Source organism: Prionailurus viverrinus, chromosome B1 (assembly GCF_022837055.1).
Source record: "Prionailurus viverrinus isolate Anna chromosome B1, UM_Priviv_1.0, whole genome shotgun sequence".
NCBI classification, from domain to species: Eukaryota; Metazoa; Chordata; class Mammalia; order Carnivora; family Felidae; genus Prionailurus; species Prionailurus viverrinus.
The window spans coordinates 72,997,196-73,020,661 of record NC_062564.1 but is presented as its reverse complement, the minus strand read 5'-3'; the positions used below and the strand labels follow the sequence as shown (position 1 = coordinate 73,020,661).

At 39.1% G+C, this 23,466-nt stretch overlaps 1 protein-coding gene across 2 annotated transcripts in view; it reads left to right on the top strand.

The window, feature by feature from the left end:
• RBM46 (RNA binding motif protein 46) overlaps positions 1–23,466 on the top strand; it is a 125,026-nt gene that overhangs the window by 57,877 nt on the left and 43,683 nt on the right. Inside the window, exon 5 of one of the 2 annotated variants that reach the window (XM_047857691.1) lies at positions 8,186–8,239. The exons of the other annotated variant lie outside the window; for it this stretch is intronic. Within the exon in view, the coding sequence (XP_047713647.1) occupies positions 8,186–8,226 (41 nt within the window). The 3' untranslated portion in view covers positions 8,227–8,239. Of the gene's footprint in view, positions 1–8,185; positions 8,240–23,466 lie in introns of those variants that run through there. 2 annotated transcript variants of the gene reach the window in all.

Below are 23,466 nucleotides of genomic sequence, written 5' to 3'. Positions count from 1 at the left end.
GTTTAAAGCTGAATACATAAACATGTGTACTCCGAGATGGGAGAATAGTCCCAGGCAGAAAATGAGCCTCGAATTGTCAGAGCATTATAGGAAACAGTCCAAGCTATTTCACCTTCTCAGCCATCTCCTTAGATATTCTTGGTCTGTAACAATCAGAGAAGCCACAGCTTATTCTCCAGACCAGAGAAAGAGGAAGTTTCCTGCTTCATTCTTTTTGCTTGAGGTCTGGGAAGGAGAACACAATGAGCGTTTCCTCTTCACCTAGATTTGTTGAAATTTATACAAAATACTGCACTTCAGTGGCCATTTTCTCCAAATTGCCTTTTCTCAGGCACCCTTTTCAGGGCAGTTTTTTCTCCTCAGCAGAAGTAATGACCTATTTCAGGATGTATCTTTCTATCACAGCTTGGGAAATTACCTAAGTTTTCCTGCTGGGGGCAGCATCCTACAGTTTATGAGGAGAAGAAAAATGAAAATCTGCAATATCATAGCAACCTGGCTTAGTAAAAATGCGAGTGCTTTTTGAAAATAAAAAAAAGTTGCACATGTGTTTGCTTTATTCCTAGTCTATATTTCTTGGGTGAAGGATAACTATATCCTCATATATATATATATATATATATATATATATTTTTTTTTTTTTCAACGTTTATTTATTTTTGGGACAGAGAGAGACAGAGCATGAACGGGGGAGGGGCAGAGAGAGAGGGAGACACAGAATCGGAAGCAGGCTCCAGGCTCTGAGCCATCAGCCCAGAGCCCAACGCGGGGCTCGAACTCACGGACCGCGAGATCGTGACCTGGCTGAAGTCGGACACTTAACCGACTGCACCACCCAGGCGCCCCTATATTTTTTTAATAAAAAAGGACTTTAAAAGAATATGTGCTATCTTAAGTCAATCTTAGTTAATATTTATTGCACACACAGTGTTTGGATGTCTAAAAGCATAACTGACCACCTACTATAATTTGTTTATATGAAGAACTGGAGAGAGCTATCAGGACAGAGGAAAAGGTTGAAGGAATAAATGTGATATTCGAGGAGTGTAATAGGGATCACCTTCCTCATGCATTTTCATCAGTGAAAACTTATTTATTGACTGCCTCTCATGTGTGAGGCATTGTGCTAGGTGCCAGGGATACAGAAGCGAAAAATACAGTGTTTTTTGCTTCGAGTTTAAAGAGAAAAAAAAAATTAACATTTGGTAAGAAAGTATTTTAAAGATTTCTTTCGGGGTGCCCGGGGGGCTCAGTTGGTTGAGCGTCTGACTCTTGATTTTGGCTCAGGTCATGATCCCAGGGCTGTGGGAACGAGCCCTGCATTGGCTCATGCCGACCCTGGAGCCTGCTTGAGATTCTCTGTCTCTGTCTCTCTCTCTGTCTCTGTGTTCCTCTCTTTCTCTCCCTCTGCCCCTCTCCCCTGCTCTCACACTCTCTCTCTATAAAAAGGAAAAATGTATTAAAAAATAAAGACTTCCTTCAATATAATTTTTGAAATATTTATTTTCGAGAGAGCGAGGTTGGGCACATCATTGGCATGTCACTTTATCTTTGGGCTTCGAGAAGAGAAGTCACTTTTACTCTCTTCATATTTTATATGGTCCTCTACCACCAAATGGTGGCACCAGGAGGCCTTTGCCAGCTTGCTTTGACCTTCCTGTATCATTTGAGGCCATTTCTTAGAAAGATTTACTTGTGTGCGATTTACAAAGGGTCTTCACACCTATTTTTTTTTTTAAATCCTCCTTCAGACCCTGTAATGTTAGCAGTACAATGAAGCTGAACTACAGTGAGATGAAGTGAATTGATAAGGCTCTTCTTTTCCTCCTCAAACCCCAGAGTGTTACCAAATGTCTTCTTAATATTTAGACCTTCTTTTTCTTCATACTATCCCTCTAGATATCCTGTGGCTAACGAAAACTCAACACATCTGTAATCCAACTAACCACGTCTCTTAGTTCCTAAAATACTGATTCTCTTCCTGTCATCAGTCACATCGTCTTCTCCTTGTATGTCCAGATATATCGTGCTTTATTTCTGGCCTGTTCAGCTGCCACTGCCATTCCTCAGAGCCTGAACTAAGTTGTTGTTGTCTGTCTGGACCATTACGGTAACCTCTAGATTGAGCCCGGTATTAAAGACTGCCTCCCATAGACAAAGTTTGTAATTACATATTGTCAGCATTGTATTTGTTTGTTGCCTATTTCCTTGAGGGCAAGGACCCAAGTGCATACAACATTGGGTATAATACGTTGACATTTCTTTTTTTTTTTTTTTTTTTTTTCAACGTTTATTTATTTTTGGGACAGAGAGAGACAGAGCATGAACGGGGGAGGGACAGAGAGAGAGGGAGACACAGAATCAGAAACAGGCTCCAGGCTCTGAGCCATCAGCCCAGAGCCCGACGCGGGGCTCGAACTCCCGGACCGCGAGATCGTGACCTGGCTGAAGTCGGACGCTTAACCGACTGCGCCACCCAGGCGCCCCGACATTTCTTAATAACTGTTAGTTGAATGAATGTTAGAGTGATGGATGGCACTATAATAATCATCTTCCCACAGCCCACTTCTGATGATATCACCCTTGCCCCAAATTGTCCATGACCAACCCAGGTCATGGCAACTCTATTGTCATTGTCTGGCCTGCAACTATTTTTCCACTTGTCTGATGTGGATGTGGAGAAAAGGGAACACTGGTGTACTGTTGGTAGGATTTTAAATTGGTACAACTACGAAGGAAAACAGTCCAGAAGAGCCTCAAAAAATTACAAATGGAACTACCATATGATCCAGCAATTCTGCTTTTGGGTGTATATCCAAAAGGAAACAAAAACACTAACCCCAGATAGCTACAGCTCCATGTTCATAGCAGCATTATTTGTAATAGTCAAGACATTGAAACAACCTAAGTGTGTATCAAAGGATAAGGGAATAATTGAGTTATAATACATATACCCAATGGAATTTTATTCAGCCATAAAAAATGAGGAAATCTTGCCATTTGCAAGACCATCATGGACCTTGAAGACATTATGCTGTGTGAAATAAGTCAGAGAAAGACAAATACTCTATGCCCTTACTTGTATTTGGAATCTCAAAACAAATTAAAAATAAACTCCTCAAAAAAGCGATTAGACTTGCGGTTATCAGAGCAGAGGGTGACGGGAGGGGAAATTGGAGGAAGGTGGTCAAAAAGTATAAACTTCCAGTTAAAGATAAATAAGCAATACAGATGTAATGTACAACATGATGAATACAGCTAACACTGCTGTATGATACATGGGAAAGCTGTTAAGAGAGTAAATCCTGAGAGTTCTCATCACAAGGAGAAATTTTTTTTTCTTGTTTTTTTTCTTTTTATTGTACCTATATGAGAAGACGGATGGATCACTGAACTCACTGTGGTAATCATTTCACATTGTATGTAAACCAAACCCATCATACCTTATATGGTGGTGTGGGTCAATTATTTTTCAAAAAAATTGGAAAAAAATTTTCATTAAAAAAAAAAAGGATGGGTCCTGGAGCTAGATCACTCAAGGTGGGGCTGATAACAGAGACCCATCTCTGCAAGATTGCAGATTGCTCCCATTGGTTCTCCAATGGTTAAAACTTTTACTAGTGGTTAATTGGGATGCTGTGCTGGTGAAAAGGGTTCCACTGTGCTGGTGAAAAGGGTGCAGTGTATCAGGTATTTGAAAAGTAGGGAGGAAATTATGATTTTAAGAACAGTGGATTTTGATGGCGCTGGGTAAGTTTGACTGATATTCTAGAAAATGATGATGAAAGGCTGAGAGCATTTTAATAGGCAATGAAAACTAAGTGTGAAAGCCGGAGGGCCTAGGTATCTTATAAAGAGGCTCTCATCTTCTAAAGAGGGAGCTCAGAGAAGACTGTGCAGACTGGCCTATGACTTAATTGTCAGAGTAGCTTAACTCCAGAGAGGGTTAAACTCCCAACCACAGCAGGTAGATCCTGGTTAGCACCCTCTTTATAAAAGAAGGGGACCTTGACACATAGACTGAGTGATTCCCCTGATCCCCAAATCTTTTTTTTTTTTATAAATTTTTAAGTATTTTAAAATTTTTTAAATATTTTAATTAAAAAAAAATTTTTTTTTTAACATTTGTTTATTTTTGAGACAGAGAGAGACAGCATGAACAGGGGAGGGTCAGAGGAAGAGGGAGACATAGAATCTGAAACAGGCTCCAGGCTCTGAGCTGTCAGCACAGAGCCTGACGCGGGGCTCGAACCCACAGACTGCGAGATCATGACCTGAGCCGAAGCTGGACACTTAACTGACTGAGCCACCCAGGCGCCCCTAAAATATTTTAATTTTAATCGTAATTCCAGTATAGTTAATATGCAGCGTTGTTTTGGTTTCAGGTGTACAATACAGTGATTCACCACCAATTCCATACATTACTCAGCCCTCATGAAGATGAGTGTACTCTTAATCCCCTTCACCTATTTCACCCATCCCCCTACCCTCTGGGAAGGGTGGTTATCTGTTCTTTATAGTTAAGAGTCTGTTTTTTCTCTGTCTCTTTTTCCTTTGTTCATTTGTTTCCTAAATTCTACATTGAGTGAAATCAGATAGTGTTTGTTTTTCTCTGACTTGTTTTACTTAGGATTAGACTCTCTAGCTCCATCCATATTGTTGCAATGGCAAGATTTCCTTCTGTTTATGACTGTACAATATTCCATTATATATATATATACACACATATATGTACAATAGTCCATTATATATATATGTATATATATATACATATATATGTATATGTGTATATACATATATATATATGTGTATACACATATACATATACATATATATGTATATGTGTATACACATATATATATATGTGTGTGTGTGTGTGTGTGTGTATATATATATATATATATCTCGTATCTTCTTTATCCATTCGTCTATTGGTGGACATGTGGGCTGCTTGCATAGTTTGGCTATTGTAAATAATGCTGCAGTAAACATAGGTGTGCATGTATCTGTTTGAATTAGTGTCTGGTATTTTTGGGTAAACACCCAGTAGTGTGTAGTTCTATTTTTAATTTTTTGAGGAACCTCCCTACTGTTTTCCACAGAAGCCGCACCAGTTTGCATTTTGTCAGTACTGTTTTGATTACTACCGCTTTCTAGTATAACTTGAAATCTGAATTGTGATATCTCCAGCTTTATTTTTCTTTTTCAAGTTTACTTTAGCTACGTGGGGTCTTTTGTGGTTCCATACAAATTTTAGGATTGTTTGTTCTAGTTCTGTAAAAAATGCTGTTGGTATCTTGACAGGGATTGCATTAAATGTGTAGATTGCTTTGGGTAGTATGGGCATTTTAGCAATATTCTTATAATCCATGAGATGTAATGTCTTAATTTTTTTTGTCGTCTTCAACTTCTTTCATTAATGTTTTATAGTTTTCAGAGTACAGGTCTTTCACCTCCTTTTTAGTCCTAGATATTTTATCATTATTTGTGCAATTGTAAATGAAATTGTTTTCTTTTTTAAAAAAAAAAATTAATGTTATTTTTTAGGAGAGAGAGAGAGGGACAGAATGCAAGCAGGCGAGGTGCAGAGAGAGAGAGGGAGACACAGAATCCAAAGCAGGCTCCAGGCTCTGAGCTGTTAGCACAGGGCCCGACATGGGGCTCAAACTCATGGACCACGACATCATGACCTGAGCTGAAGTCATATGCTTAACCAACTGAGCCACCCAGGCGCCCCATGAAATTGTTTTCTTAATTTCTCTTTCTGCTGCTTCATTGTTAGTGTACAGAAATGTAATGGATTTCTGTACATTGATTTTTTATCCTGCAACCTTACCGAATTCATCTATCAGGTTTAGTAGTTTTATGGTGGAGTCTTTCGGGTTTTCTATATATAGTATCGTGTTATCTGAGAATAGTGAAAGTTTTACTTCTTCCTTACCAATTCGCATGCTTTTTGTTCCTTTTTCTTGTCTGATTGCTGTGGCTAGGACTTCCAGTACTATGTTGAGTAAAAGCGGTGAGAGTGAACATCCTTGTGTTGTTGCTGACCTTAGGATAAAAGCTCTCAGTTTTTCACTATTGAGTATGATGTTAGCTGTGGGTTTTTCATAGATGGCCTTTATTTTGTTGAGGTATGTTCTCTCCAGACCTGCTTTGTTGAGGGATTTTATCATGAATGGATGTTGTACTTGGTCAAATGCTTTTTCTGCATCTGTTGAAATGCAGTTATGGTTTTTATCCTTTCTCTTATTGGTGCGGTACATCACATTAATTGATTTGTGAATATTGAGCCACCCTTGCATGCCAGGAACAAATCCCACTTGCCTGATCCCCAAATTTTGAGTTTCCAGATTCCTCTGAACTCTCTGAGCCTGAACCATCCCTCCCCCTATTAATAGCGAGAACTCTCCCTTTGTTGGAAGGTGATGCCGAGGTGCCCCTTGGTGTCTTATCTCTCCTCCTAGCCATGATGCCTGCTTCCCGAATTAAGTCTCAACATAACCCAGCAGGATGGGCTGGGCCTGATAAAGGAGCAGAGGGAGTGTACCTCAAATGTACTGTGAGACTTAACACACATTGGCAGGAGTCAGAAGAGTACGAATGGGACTCGGTTCTGAGGTGCTTGATCACGGAGGCTAGCAAAACAAAACATTGATCAGTGGAGAGTATATTGGTTTGTGGGCATTCCTTGGTGATACAAATTTAACACCTCGGCAAAGAACCCAGAAGATGGGATGAACTTGCTCCTCGGGTGGTTCCTAGATGCTGGCTGGACAGTGATGCTCAAGCCGAAATGTGGAGAGGGGAAGTTGTGGGGTGGGCGGAATCGAGACAGAGCAGTGTTAGGAAGCTTCTCCTGGGCTGTAGACCTGGGCCTCCCTGCTGTTGAGGTCACTGCTGAACCACAGCTGCAGATCTTGCTGTGCCCCTCAGAGACTCTGTTCCTCAAACTCCTGCTTACCCAATCATGGCCTTTAGGTTTCTTAGGGCTTTCTAACTCTGGAAACCTCAACCTTGCTTTATTTGAATAGGGCAGAGGCCACTATAAACCTGCTTCGGGCTTGCTTCTCAGGTGTGTTTTTAAGGTTGATTTCCCTGTGGATCCCTCTCAGCAAATGCCCTGCGGCGGGGAGGGGGGGGATTCAGACCTGAGCATCAAAGATTTTAGGCTGGAAGATCATTTGGTAGGAGATTGCAGAGAACGCGAACTGTCTCTGAAAGCGTAAGAAGGGACCTAGAAATAAAAGGTATGGTTTGAGGAACGTGGCAGCCGTAGTAGAGCGTGACAGTAGAATGACGAGCCCTGGGGTGGGATTGCCACTCAGAGGCAGATGACGCAGGGCTTCAAAAACCAGGCCGAGAAGTCTGGGGTGTCACCCAAGGGTGGTGGGACAAAAAGGAGGCTTGGTTTGAGCTGCAACAGCACCAAGTTATACCTTACTGTAGTCAGGAGAATGATTTGAAAGGGAGGATTTTATTAAGCCATTTTTATTATTTTATTTAATGTAACATTGAATTAATAGTTGTCAAACAAATACATAAGTAAATAAGCATTTAAAACTGTAAATATATGTCTATATTGCATATGTTGAGTATGTAATAAATTATATTTTTATAAGCAAAAAATAACATGTATTAATTAACTTTTTAGTAGAAAGCAGGTGTTGAGGCATTGTGGGTGTGGGTGTCTAAATAGCAGAGAAGATCCCTGCCTTCCATCTAATCTAAATAAGACCCGGTGGCCCCGTGAAGCCATTGTTAAAGCTGAGCGTGCACCTTTGTTTTTAGCTGACAAAACAAAAGTGGTGGTAACGGGCATAATGACTCAGAGGTGTGTGGATTAAGAGAGAGGCTGGAGGAATTGAAGGATTCAAGGCGAAGTGGGTGCCTCACAAGGTTAGAGCCTTGGCATTGGGTGTGAACGTGGGGCGCAGCAAGGGCCATCCGCACACGTTTGTAGTTGGTGGTGCAGCAGTTGCGGAATTAGCACAGCAGGCAAGAAGGTCGGGCTGCCTCCCAGCCTGGAGTGCTATTTGCCTTCCTTACCTTCCTGTCGACATTCTGTCTTTTAAAACTCAGCTCAGTTCTCCAAAAGCTCTTCGCGATTCCAAGTTGAACTTGAGATCTCTCCTCAATTCGCTGCGTGCATGTCTAGGTTACTACCTAATTCTTTCTCCTCCAGGCGGAGCCCGCCGTGAATGCGCCTGTCTTCACCAGGGTTGAAAGCAGGAAACATGCAGTTTTGCATCTTCCGTTGCTGAGCACAGCCCCAAACACCCAGAAAGTGCTCAAGAAGGATTTCTTCCTCTCATTGGAAAGTGACTCACATCCCCAGCTGAAGAACTGGTGTAGTAGTAGACTTGTGAACAGACTCTAAGTCCTGGTCTTTCCCAGTGTGCTTTGCAGTCTTTGCTAATACACGATTGTATACATTTTGCAAGGTCGGTTATTCGTGTCTGCGTGATTGCCTTTTCCTCCCGCCTTGACTTTTTTGGTTTTTTGTTTGTTTTTTTTAAGTTTATTTATTTATTTTGAGAGAGAGGGTGAGAGAGAGAGAGAGAGAGAGAGAGAGAGAGAGAGAGAGAGAAGGCGTGTGCCGGTGAGTGAGCTGGGGAGGGGCAGAGAGAGAATCCCAAGCAGGATCCATGCTGTCAGTGGAGCCTGGTGTGGACATGACCTGAGCCAAAACCAAGAGTGAATCACTTAACCAACTGAGCCACCAGGTGCCCCCCTGGCCTTGAGATTTTAGTTTTATGTTTATCTTATCTGGTTGTAATAAATTGATGTTGGTCAATTTTCTCAACTTTTGTGGAATGAGGCAGGATACAAATAAATGTTTAAAAATAGCTTCTTAAAATAAGTAATGAATATGCACAACCCTTCCATTAAATATGGAGCTCTGTGAAAGGAGGCCATTATAAAGGAACATGATTGGTACTAGGTTCTCCAAACTGTAGGACTAGACCTGAGAAATCTTCAGAAGGAAAAGAAAGCTGCTCTATAGGCTACGAAGTTTGGTAATCTGTAAGGACTGGGCTAGGAGCATGTTGCCGGTCTCTGCTTTTGTGTTCATGCTGGTTAAGTTTCTGAATATGTCATCCTGAACTTTGTTCTTCTTACAGCTATGAGTCGGGTAGGAACCCACGAATCCATTATCCATTACAGATGAGCAATGAAGGAATTAAGCTTGACTGATTTCCATAACAAGTCAAATTAAATTCCTCCTATGCCAAAGGAATAGGTATTTAAGGAGGTTCAAGTTTGCATATAAATTTAGTGATATTATTGGACCCCAGTGGGCAGATACAAAAATTCATTGATTTTACATTTGATTAACATGCGTTTCATTGACACGGCTTTGGAAGTTAAACTTTTCCTTCAAAAAAGCAGAAGAAATTCTGACAGTTGATCTGAAATTCCAAACCAACAGCCATTTTTCATAGACATGAATGAAGCTTTAATTACTTAATAGAAATTAATAGTTATGTCAATACAAGCAGATGCTTCACCTCAGTGAAAGTAGTACTCTTGCCAGCCTATGTTTCCGCATGCATAATTTCCCAGACTGATTAATTTTTTTCCAGATTGATTAATTTTATGGTTTGTTTTGGAAGTAAAATCTGCTTTAGTGAATCTATCACTCTTGAAAAATTTTAACTTGTAAACATATAGCTGCACTGGCTCTCTCTTTACTGAAGGCATGTGGCCAAGCAGGTCTCCAAATCACACTGTGTACAAAATGTGGCAATAAAGTCACGAGTGACTATTATAAATAAATATTTTAAAAGTTGTTTTCAGATCCGCTGTGTGGGCCATACAAGAAAAATTAGCCTCATTATTTCACTCACTTCTTATTTATAGCCTTAAACATAATTATTCAAGTTTGTTGGACACATCCATCCCACTACCTGCAAATGACTTTTGGACTTTTCACAAACCACACACCCTTTCTCAGTTGATTAACACCATCACTGAGACTACCCTTGAAAGCTGGCTCTGCTTCTGATTCATGTTATTGTGTAACATACTGTCTGGCTTATGGTAGTTGCTCAACTAGCAAGTAAGTATCTGTGCATCTGAAGAAATTCCTCAGGAATTCCTAAACCTCTTCAGTGCAGAGAATGTATCTTACATTTATGAGATATCACATAATTTAGCAGTAATGCTCCACAACTGAATTTTATACGTCACATTTTGAGCTGGACGTGAAAACAGCTTATTTATGCAAGTCCCTCTACCATGTGTGGAAGATTTAGGTGGAAATGCATCATAGCCAAAGCAATCAATGTGATACTAACACTTTTCAGTACTATAGAACGTTTTAGTTTTTCCAAGGTCTTTAGAATGTATGATTTCATTTTACTGTCATGAAAATGATGTGATATGAACAAAAAGTAGAGGCAGAGGAAGATGTAGGTTTTCCGATGGAGACTAAAGCTTATGTGATTTGGGGGGTACTCAGTAAGAAAAAGAACAAAATTATGTAAGAAAATATTTATTTGGAATGAGGAAAGAAATTACAACAAATTAAAAACTTAAAAAGATGATAAATATCATAATCATCTTGGAAAGATATTTTTATTAATGACCTACCTGATTCACATATGTAGAAATTTTCCCTATATATCTGGCAGTACAATCTTGGATTGACTATTTACATGACAATTTAATATAATTTTTATAGAGATATAAGAACAATAATTCAATTTTTATTTTAGTCTGGTTGATTACTTTTTTATAGTTGATCATTGGGATACATAAAATATGTGACTTACACACAGTTACATTTGTGACTTACACACAGTTGCGTTTGTGACTCGCAGACTGCTACAGGATTGTGCCCTAAAAACCCCCAAATTGTGACAAATGCTATTTTGCTTCATTCTTAACATAAAGAAAACCACTTATGGCTCATTGATATTTGTATAAATTGGATTATAAAATGTATTACTAACAAGGGAAAAAACTTGTTTTGACTTTGTCAGTGTCCTCCAGCAAGTGAAGAATTATTATTATGTTTTCCTAGTAACTAAAGTCATTTAAATAAAATTATTCTATAAATGACGTGTAAATTAAACATTATACAAAAGTAAAAAATAAGACTTCACATCTCAGAAAGAGGTATAGAATTTCAGTGACTATTTAACTTTTCCTTATCTTGCTTAGTCCTGAAGAATTTTGAGACAGTCCTGATTGATTCTTACAATGCACCCTATGAAACACATTTTAAATAGGTGGGAAAATGAGGCAAAGGAAGAGAAGGCTATGGGTAAGCCAGATGAGACCAGGACAGTGACTTCAAACAAAGATAATATACTAAAGATGCTGCGGTCTGTGAGTTCGAGCCCCGCATCAGGCTCTGTGCTGACTGCTCAGAGCCTGGAGCCTGTTTCAGATTCTGTGTCTCCCTCTCTCTCTGACCCTCCCCCGTTTATACTCTGTCTCTCTCTGTCTCAAAAATAAATAAACGTTAAAAAAATTAAAAAAAAATCTCATTAAAGATCCAAGCCTCGTGCCCTTGAATACTGTATTGGTTGAGCAAGTTACTCAACCCCTCTGAACCTTTGTCTTCCTCTCATCTATAAAATGAGGACATTAGTAACAGCTACCTCATGGAGTTTTTGTGTGAGGATTGAATCACTTAATATATGTAAGGTACTGATATTAGGTAATACTGTTCCTTGGATTGGAAGCTTCAACTAGAACTAAGGTTTACTATTAGTAACTCCTTAAAATAATGATCAGCAGACAACAGATTTTTTACAGTGTAGGTTGTTCTACTCGACTGTTCAAGTTTCTTCAGAATAATAGAACCAGAACAACCTACCACAACGATAATTTTTCTTTGTGCTGCGGCAATAACTAGGTGATGTCTGTCTGAAGTCAGCTCGAAGGTCTGATTTTGTTTGAAGTGGAGTTCTGTCCCATAGCCACAAAATACTTTAAAATGTACTCTTTCATGGCTACCTGCGTCTGTTAGCCACATTTCAGAGACAAGGGGGAAGGTGGAGAGAGACATAGAGGAAAAGACGTGTCACTGTCTTCTTATTTGTTATTGTCATGCAGTCAGTGGCTGTCCTATTGGTTACTGTTTCCCAGTACATCCTGCAATGCTAGCACGCAGTATAGACCCTCGGGAGATGTTTGTTAGGCTTGAATTTAGTGATTGCGAATGTAAGATAAGAAAGTGTGCTCCAACAGTCTGTTTTGTTTTAAAGAACCTATTTCCAGCTATCTTTTCCTAGGCAGTTGCACACGTTATTAGCTTCTAATGGAAATATTGAAATAAGAAGCTTTGCAATTTATTTTTAAAATCTTATTTTATTGATTGATAATAAAATGTCTTTTCCAAAAGGTGTTTATGCTAGTAGAGTGGGGGAGGCAATTGAAGAATAGGTGAAGTTTCTGCCAGTTACTCTGCTCCTCTCTTAGCCATTGTCTTCATCTGCTTATTCAAAACTGGATTGCTGACGTATCTGCTTTCAGGTGTGCAGGAAAGGAAAAGGGGCCAAAGTCTGGAAGGACCAGCTTGTCTATAAAAAGGAGCTGACACAGAAGTTGTACACGCCCCTTTCTCTCACCTCTCATTGGCTCAAGCTGTCGCAAGGGAACACCTGGCTGCAACGGAGACATAGAATTGTAATTGTTGGCTAGGCAGGCGTATGTGGGGAAAGAGCAGATTTTGAAGGGACACATTTGGCATGACTATCTTAAGCAGCATAAATGATTTTTCTATTGACATTCCTCAAAACAACACATGCGTTTTCTTTAGGTAGTAAACTTTAGTGTATTCAAAAGAATCTCAAGTGCATGACAGCATTGAAGAGAGCATCCCTGTGTGAGTAGATGGTCAGACTGCTAGGTAAGAAAGAAACCATTTCATCTAAACAGCTATGTGTGTGTGGGGGGCTCTTTTTGTGAGAATAGTTTAACATTTGCCTTAACAAATTTAGAGATAAGGACCTGGGAATGGGCTACTGTCGTAACAAAAATAAGGACATGTTTCATATTAGCAGGCAAGTGGCAGGTGACAAGGAAATAGATATTGCAGTCTGGAATGCTGTTGGCCATTTCTCATCACATAAGAAAACATTTGGTAAAAATGGGGCGCCTCGGTGGTGCAGTCAGCTAAGCATTTGACTTTGGCTCCGGTCATGATCTCGGGGTTTGGGAGTTTGAGTCCCGCAGTGGGCTCTTTGCTGTCAGCACAGAGCCCACCTTGGATCCTTTGTCGCTACCCCCTGCTGCTCTTTCCCTGCACACGCGCTGTCTCTCAAAAATAAGTGAACATTAAAAAAAATCAGGTAAAATTGTCTATTTTTAAATAAAATCTCTTAAAAACCAGGAATAAAAGAGAAGATAGCATTCTTATTCTCCAAAATAACTATAGCTAACATCACCCTTACTGGTGAAATGTTGAATTATTTTCCTTTGTGATCAAGAAGAAGACAAGTATGTTTGCTGTCACCACTTCCATTCAATAACTTTACTTGAGATTCCAGTGAGTTCAATAGAACTAGAAAAAGAAATAAAAGGTACAAGGATTAGAAGAAAGAAACAACACTGTCATTATTCAGAGTTTTGTGAGCGTTTGCAAAAACAACAGACATGACTTGAATTGTACAAATACCATTCACAACAACATCAAAAATATGGACTACTTTGCAATAAACCCAACCAAATATGTGCCAGCCTTCTACAAATAATCTTAAAAGACTTATTTGAAAGAATACTGTAAAGATGGAGAGATACGTACTATGCTTATAAATTGGAAGACTAGTATATGGAAATGCCAATTAATCTAGAGAGTCAATGCCATCTGAATCACAAACCCCAGAAGGCTTTGTGTGTAACTTGGCAAGCTAAGTCTAAAGTTTATATAATATACAAAAGGCTGACATTGCCCTAAAGAAGAAGTTGGTAAGATTTGTTTACTAGCTACGAAAACTTTTTTGACAGCATAGTAACTTAGGCAGCATGGTATTGGTATGGAGATAGGCAGGTCAGTGGAATGGACTAGAAAGCTGAAAATCATAGCTACACACATAAGGGTACTTCCTATTTGACAGAGGCAGCACTGCATATCAGTGGATATAGGACACAGTTTATGATAAATGATACTGAGACAAGTTGATGTCCATGTGGAAAAATATGAAACTTGATCGTACTTCATCCCATACTTAAAAAACAATTCCAAAGGGATTAACCTCTTCGCATGTTTTATTGATTCTAAGAGATACACATTAATATCTCTTTGTCTGAAATCAGGATGTTTTCACATTCAATGACACCATAGTTTACTTAGCAATAGTTTTTCTTTTTTGTGTTGAATATGTTAGTGGTGGATCTTATATATTTTTTTCTTTTTAAAAGTTTATTTATTTATTTTGAGAGAGAACAAGAGAAGCAAAGAGAGAGTGGGAGAGAACCCCAAGCATGCTCCATACTGTCAGTGCATAGCCTGACATGGGGCTCGATCTCAAGAACTTTGAGATCATGACCTGAGCTGAAATCAAGAGTTGGACGCTTAACTGACTGAGCCACCCGGGTGCCCCTGTGGATCTCATATCCGATGATGACTTAGGTTTGATGAAATATGGTGTAACAGTTTGAGTCCGATCAGGAAAATAAAAGTCAATCAGTATTTCAAGAATAAAACATGTTGATACAGGGAATTAGGGGCTTCTAGCACCAATGGGAGGATTAAGGAAGTGAAGAGCTTGAAAGCTCACCAGTAGGCAACTGAAAAATCCCAGGAACCTCCAAGAAGCCACGGCAGCTTCTCAGGAAGCCACTAGCCATGATCACATGTACCTAGAGATCTGCATAATTTGAAGACATGCATTCCTATGACCCTTTGATGGTATTAGAAAATTATTATAAGAAAGAGCTACATTCAGGCTAGAATCTGGTCCCCATTGCGTATTGTGTGCATATTGGGAGAGATGTAAATAACATATAAAAACTACTTTCTAGTTGATACCTTTCTGGAACATGAAGAGCCACTCTGGATCAGATAGAAAAGTTGCTCATCGCTCAGGGATCCTGAATTTTGAACCAGCCACAGTAACTGTATGGGACTTTGAACACTTTAGGAAAAGGGTCGTGTGTTGCACGTGTAGGTAGAATAACGTGTAGGATATTTGGGTGGACAGAGGGGCAGACCACAGCAGACTGCAAGTTGTCTCTTTTTCCTGGATATGTGGTAATTCATATAGAGACTTTATTTATAAGTCTTTCTTGCAGATAAGTATGGTCATGTGACTAACACTGAACCAAGGAGATCTGAGAAGAATAAGTGACGTTGTCAACTTACATCTCTTCTCCAACTTAAGGACTAGTTACTTTTCCCAGACAGTTATTCTTTTCCCCCTGCAGGAACTGGAACAGAGACATGCCAGACCTGGCTATGACCATGAAAGCAAGGACAATGCCCTTGGGAATGACCAAGCACAGGTGGCAGACACATGGATCTCAGAATGCCCATGTGCAGAAGAGAGGTCCTGCCAACCTAGAACAGAGTAGAGTATAATGTGGTAGAGAAGTAATACTCTTATTTAAGCCATGCTGTGTTGTGGTCTCTGATCTATTATATCAAAATTATTATCATTGACAAATACAATGCATGTGTCATTGCATTAAAGTCACTTTTGTAGTTATTTTACTATGCAATAAACTCAGCAATAACCTTTTAGTTCTTGAGACCATTTTAAAATGAGCAAATCCAAAGTCTTATACTTGAAGTTTTCCCATGGTCCTAGGTTTTATATGAATGCCTCTAATCTTGTATTCCCTAAACTCCCAATAGATGATTAACTCAGACAACATGGATTGGTTTTCATTGTATAGCTTTATAAACAAGTCCAAGGACATTGCAGAAGTTCAATAAATATCCTTTGATTGATTAGAAATGCTGGAAAAGGAATTTCAAAGGAATTTAAAAAATAAACTTAATGAAAATAAAAAGAACCACCTTCTTCAATTTTAGATAAAGAAGTTAATTTTGGCCTGAAGTTTGAAGTTCCTTACTGAAGCCATTCTTTTAGCTATTAAGAGATGGCTCATTTTTCACACTGATGTATGTTGGGTTCTATTCTTCCCAGCCATAAAGCAGTTTTTGACCATCATTACATCTTAGATAGCAATAGATAATTCTGAAGTTTGTTTGTAGGTCAGAATTTTGTATATTATGATGTTTTCCATTGTTTGCTTTAATTTTCCTGAGATGTTCTTTCTAAGTTTTAAATGTTTTTGGTGGCTTTCATCACCTTCTTCAGCTCACTCTCCAAGCCATCTTCTTGAGGATGGATCATTCCATGTTAAAACTGCATATCTCTCCCATATCCACATGCCTGATCCCCATTTACCTCTCTCTATTTAGTTTCCACTGTACTTACCATCTTCTACATGCTATGTGATTTACTTATTACAGTTGTTGTTCTTGTCTGTCTCTTCCCACTAGAATAGAATGTCTGTTCATGTAGGGATTTATATCTATTTTATTAACTGAAGTATCTTTAGTACCTAGAGTGGGTGCTCAGTAGATAATGGCTTAATAAATGAAGAACTTCCACTCTGTTAAAGAATAATTTGATTTAATTCTATTTAGATGAATGATTGAACAATTTGATACTAGGAACCCTAAAACTATGTTCTATTTTTAAAACCTGAATTATATATTTTCAGGAAAGATATTCAAACAACAAAATGAAGTTGAATTTCTTTTCTATGAATTATTACTTGCTTTGCCTAAGAAAAAAACAGATGGTCACTTGCCAGATTAAGGACTATACCATTGCTATTTCAGCCCACAGTTTTACCACACATGATGTTCACAATCTGAACATGTTGTCTCATGTTTCTGTTCATAAGAGGAGATTTTTGTACTCTGTGCTGTGTTGACTCTGTGCAACTGCATCCAGTTGGTTCTGACAGGTCAGTAGCACTTCTAAATGATGAGGGTTCCATTTCTGGGATTGCTGTGTTTCCACTAGGCACAGGGGCTAATTCAATCCTGCAAGTTAAATCTCACATATAATCAGGAATATTGGGGTAAAAAGGGGGAGAGAGGCAAATAAGTAACCATTGTTACTGTCTGGATGGCAGGGAGTCATGCCCAGTGCACATTATCATATGGGTGCGATTTAGTGTTGTCTTATTTTACATTCCTGCATCTATTTATACTCTTGGATCCTTATATGAGTAGCTGACATTTATTCACTTACTAGTGCCAGATACTGTTTTAAACATTATATATCTATCTATATCTATCTATCTATCTATCTATCTATCTATCTATCTATGTATATGTATATATATATGTATATAGTACATACATGTATATATAGTTAACTCTTCTCAGCAATATGATGAATTAGATATTTTAATTATCCCATTTTTATGGAGACATAGAGACAATTCACCCACGTGCACATGGCTAGTAAATGGCAGAGTTAGCATTCACACCAATAGTCTTAGCCTCTAGCCCATGCTCTCAAATGCTATCCTAGTATGAGATTACTATTTGAGTTTCCTGTTCAAAGGTTCCCTGATGCCCGTTAAATTTACTTCCGTTGCCAGCCAGCACTTTCCGTGCTCTGGCATCATTTTGTCCTCCTCTGCATCTGCTAACATTCTCTCTGCTTCAAACACTCTGTTTCACTAAAGGGTTTATTGCCGTTTCCCTGCCTGCTGTGTTCGTGGTGATTTACTTTTTTAAATCCTTCATCAGAGACTGTGTGATATGTAGGAATGTGTTAATTATCTTTAATCCTCATGGACAGTGCTTAGTTGCCCGAAGAGGGAATACACACTTCAGGGATGGTGAGGTGGCATTCAATCAAAAGGGCACTTTCAGAGAGAGAGAGAGAGAGAGCTCCTATGAGCTCTTCAACTATCTTTAGCTCTAATCAACCCTAGGCGTTTTGTTGATTAGCAAAATGAATGTTAGAAATTAGTTTTTGCTAGTGAAGTGAATTGTATTCTAGATGTGTGAATTAGCCTTAAATGTGGTAGAGTATAAGAATTCAGTAGGCCCAGAAGCCTCCCACCCTTTGGTATGGTGCCCATAGCCTGATTCCCAAATATTACCTGTGGGGAGCCTCCTATTCAGAAGAGTCTGGTTGTCTTGACGAGATTTTTGGAGTGATTGGTGGGGGTGGTTTGGAGCTGACAGCTAAGAAAGAATTCTTGAAGACGTCTTTGGTGCAAAAACGTGATTTTATTAAAGCACGGGGACAGGACCTGTGGGCAGGGAGAGCTGCACTGGGGTTGTGAAGAATGGCTGGTTATATACTATGGAGTTGGAGGAGGTAAAGTCAAGGGGAAGTTTTCAAGGAGATTTTCCTATGCTAAAGAAGAGGCCTAGCTATTGTTAAGCTAAGGTTGTAGTTCCCTCTGGCAAAGCATTAACATTAAGACAGGGCGTTCCTGGAGAAATGTTCTACTCCGCCAGCCTCAAGTATTTGTCAGTGGGCTGTAGGTTATAAGGGAATTTAATTTACCTGCCATTTCCTTCTTGTCTTTGTTCCCCACATCACTATGGAGGGGAGGGTGATGTTGGGGCTCCAGGAAACTGAGTCTACAGATTTCTAGAGATTAAGCTATTGATAAGATTGCCCTTTTCTTGTAATTTAGTAAGATATTTGTAAACTGATGGAGACTCATGTCCTGTATGACTGTGATCCCTATCAGTCAGCCATTTGTTTTTTTTTCCCCGCCTTTGTTTTTGGGAAGCCAGGAGTGCCTGAGAAATGTCACACACATCCCACCTGGAGGGCGTATGTGTGCCAGTTTGTACTTTGCCCTCAGCCTGTCTTATGCTCCCTCATCAGTCTCAGGGGAAACACAAGGTTCCTTGACACAGCCTTTGAAAAATTGTTAGTTTCCAATCTAGTGACCCTTTTGATGAGGATGCGTGGGGCAAGCTAAGGGCAAACACAGTACAGGCTGACAGCACGCACCCCCACCCCAGGTGGAATATGTGTGATATTCCTCGAATACTCCTGGCTACTCAAGAACAAAGGAAAGGGGTTTAAGTGCTTGCCATGGTAAAGTGGGAAACTAAGGGAAATAAAAAATTAAATTCCCTTAGTGCCTACAGCCCATTGACAAGTCCTTGAAATAGGCAGAGTGATCTTCCTCTAGGGCCTCCATGATGACACTTTGCTAGGGGCAAAAGGGAATCTTGGCTTAACATTATCCTGATCCCCAGGATCCTGTAAGTCTACTTTAACATGTAAAAATTCCACTGGAAACTTCCTTTATCTCAACTCCCCCAGGATATATGCTGGCAATCCTACTCCAAGTCTATGGTCCCCTGATATACATCTAAAGGATCTCATGACTGAAGTTTTAGTACACGGTAATAAATGGTATTTTCCTAACAGCAGCTAGCTCCCCAAGGTCCTGGGAAACTTGCTTCCAAAATACCTTAGAGGCTTACTCTATCCCTAACTCCTCCCAACCTGGAGGTATACAATCAGTTACCCGTCACAACCCCAGCGCAGCTCTTTCTGCCCACGGGTCCTGTCCCCATGCTTTAATAAAATCACCTTTTTGCACCACAGACATCTTCAAAAATTCTTTCTTGGCCGTTGGCTCCAGACCACCCCCACATCACCCCAAAACCCCATCACTTTCATGTCAGCTATGTCTGGAGCACCTAAAAAGACAGCTGAAACTTGACCTCATAAAATAGGTTCCTATGTATTTATTTGTCTGTTTGCTAATAAATGTTTGTAGGTGTAGACAAATTCAGTTGGGAGTTAGTTTTTTGGAAACTGGTAGTGAGATTGAGGAGGCTCCCTAGCGCCTTACATCTAATAGCCATTACCTATCACTGGTAACAGATATCTATTTTAAAATTCTAATTATAAATGGCCACATTGGCTGCATGAGTTTGGTACCACACCTGTTCCAGGTTCATTTCTCCTTTTTAAATTCTTGTCTTTAGTATTGTTTCCTGCTGAGGTACTGTTCATCTCAGCCACACGTTTCACAGAACATTTCATCTTTTTATTTCATGGCTCACCTCAGAATTCCACATTCTCATGAAGGCTTTGCTGACTCTTTCAACCCTTTCTCATCATTGAGATGGGCTTTTACTCCAGTTATATATGGCACACATAAAAAAATCTTTTGATCCTACACAAATTTCCCTGACAGTGTTCATTACCTGATTGAGATACAACTTAATTGAGGAACAAGACTCACATTAAGGGGATCCCAGTTGGTGATAAGGCCAATCCCAACTGGGAGCCATTCCTTTGCAAAGGAGTAAACAGTGTTGCTGCTTTGCTCTCAGGCACCTTCGCCCTTTCCTCCTGTGGTGTTTTTTTTTTTTTTTTTTTTTTATCATGGTTCTTCTTTTCTCTTATTTACCTTTGGAGAGTTTGAACTTTGATAGAAGCAAAATTACAAAGTAAAGGCCAAAGGTGATAGAGAAAAATAGTTCTTGAATATGTGGATTCCAGATCAGAGGAGAAAGATTTTAATCCACCAATTTATTATTTTTAACTTGCAGTAACATGCAGCATAGACTCTTCTGCTATAAAAGCCATATTTGTTACTGAAATTCTTAAAAATTGTTTAATGTTTATTTGTTTTTGAGAGAGAGAGAAGAGAGAGAGTGAGAGCAAGTGAGCACAAGGAGGGTGGGGAGGGGGCAGAGAGAGGGAGACACAGAATCTGAAGCAGACTCCAGGCTCCAAGCTCCAAGCTGTCAGCACAGAGGCAGGGTTCGAACTCATGAACTATGAGATCACGGCCTGAGCCAAAGTCAGACGCCTAACCAACTGAGCCACTCAGGCACCCCTATTATTGAAATTCTTGAAGGGAAACAATTTTGTGTAGTGAATCTGAAGTTATCTACAGCTTCATTCCCTTCTCTTTAAATTAATAGTTTTTACAGATTTTTATTATTTTTATTTTCATTTTGTTAATGTTTATTTAGTTTTGAGAGAGAGAGAGAGAGAGAGAGAGAGTGAGAGTAGGGGAGAGGCAGAGAGACAGGGAGACACAGAATCTGAAGCAGGCTCCAGGCTCTGAGCTTAAGCACAGAGCCGGATGAGGGGCTCAAACTCACCAACTGTGAGATCATGACCTGAGCCAAAGTCAGATGCTTAATCGACTGAGCCACCCAGGCACCCCTTTTTAGATTTTTAACTAAAAGTTAAGATTTCTTAGGAACTTTGTTTTATACATACACATATACATATGTAATTTTATATATTCTATACTTACATTTATAATTATTATATAATTATGTATATACATATAATTTCATCAGCAAAGGCCACATACCATTGTGGTTAAGAGTTACATCGTTTAATAGTTCAAATAGTGTTGATTCAATGGATTTATAAAGTCCTTAAAGGATAGGAACCTGTTGAACACTTTTTTTAGATTTTCATTATGCCCAACACAATCCCAGGCACAGGGGAGAAGGAGACAGGAGCAACAGATCCAGTATTAAGACTTAGTCTGTCTAGCATTTTAGGTAAATTCACTGACAGAATCAACTTCGTATATGTAATTATTCTTCTAAACATTTTGTAAACCTGCCTGATTTCTTATAGCATTGTACCTCACAGTAACACATAAGAACATTGAGAACTTGAGAATATACAGCAAAAAAACCTGGTGTAAGAGCCAGATCAAATAACAGATTTAGCTAATAGAATTTCTAAAAAATATAAACAGAAGGCAGGTTTTCTAAAATGTCATGGTTACTATGGGCTTAACTACTTTATTAGAAAGAGCATCCTTGTTGGGATGAGCACTGGGGGTTACATGTAAGTGATGAATCACTAAATTCTACTCCTGAAACCAATACTACACTATATGTTAACTAACTTGAATTTAATTAAAAAAAAAAGAGTGCATTTAATTTGTTTCACCTGATTTCATAAATAATTGTGTTGTTCCTACTTATAACTTGATCTAATGAACAAACAAACAAACAAAGCCCTAATACTCACCAGCTGGGCAATGTAGGCTAAGTCATGTAATATCTCTGGGTTTCAAATTTCACCATTTATAAAATGGGAGCACCACTATTCCATGAGTTAATGTGAAAGCAGCCAGCACTGTGCCCGGCACATCACTAGCAATCAGCTGTACTAGTTTGCTGGGAAACAAGTTGAAATAACTTATTCAGGGAGTTTTCCTTAATTGTATCAGATTATCAGTTATTGAATACTAATTAGAAGCAGCATTACCGATGGGGAAGAGTGTGGACATGACCACGTGCACATAGCAGTACTTGTGACCTTGGGCAAGGTCCTTAAGCTTTCTGTGCCTCAGTGTCATCGCTTATAAAATGGAGATAATAAGATCACTCTTGTGTTGAGGATTAAATCATTTGATGTACAGAAAGCATTTAGAACAGTGCTTGGCAATGGCAGGCACTCAATAAATTTCAGGGAATATTAAATTACATGCACAGGATTGTATTGGCAGTTTTAGAGGATAATAATTCTCAAAGATGAATGTGATTCAGTTCTTTTTTCAAGGAGTTTATAATCTATTGTGTACTGTAGGAGGGAGAGAAGCTAGCCTGGTTAATCAAATATTGAATAAGTATAAAATGTGATACAAAGTAAAAAGATAATCTGCTGTAAAAATGGAGAATAAGGAGTCAGAGATTCAGACTAGGCAGAGCAATGAGAGCTTCAAACGTGGCAGAGGCATTTGAATAGGCCTTAAATGATAAGAATTTTAATAGATAGTGGGAAAACTTCAGCTTGACAGAATCACATGAGCATGGGGTCTTGAAAATGCTTGGAATGTTTGGGAAATAGGCATGGCTGGAATGTAGGAGGCATTAGAAAATGTAGGAAAAGGGAGGATGGGAATCAGGTAAGGAGAATCTTACATGCAATGCTAAGAATTTATTTATTCATGAACAATGGAGGCTAGCTCCTTTCCCTCCCATAATATGCAATATATTATAAGCCTTTTGGAAATAAGAACTGACTCACATTCATCTTTGAGAGTTATTATTATCCACTACAACTCCTAGTCATTTTCAATGAGAAACTTTTTTTAACCTAATCTTTTTAAAATTGAGTTAATTGTAGATTCACATGCAGTGATAAGAAATAAACAGAGAGATTTCTTGTACACTTTGCCCAGTGTCCCTCGATTGTTAACATTTTGCAAAATCTTTATTAATAAAATACCAAAAGTAGGATATTGACATTGATACAGTTCACTCATCTGACAGTATCAAATTTCTCCAGTATTATTCATTCATGTGCATGTGTGTATTAAGTTCCTCCCCTGTGTGTGTTTGTGTAACCACAGTAAAGATCCTGAACAGCACAATGCCGTCAGCATCCCTTGTGTTGCTTCTATAACTTAACCCATTCTCTTCTGCTCCCTTCCCCCCCATTGCTGGCAAATACTAAATCTGTCTTCCATTTCTGCAATTTTTCTAACCTATTGCAATTGACTTTTTTC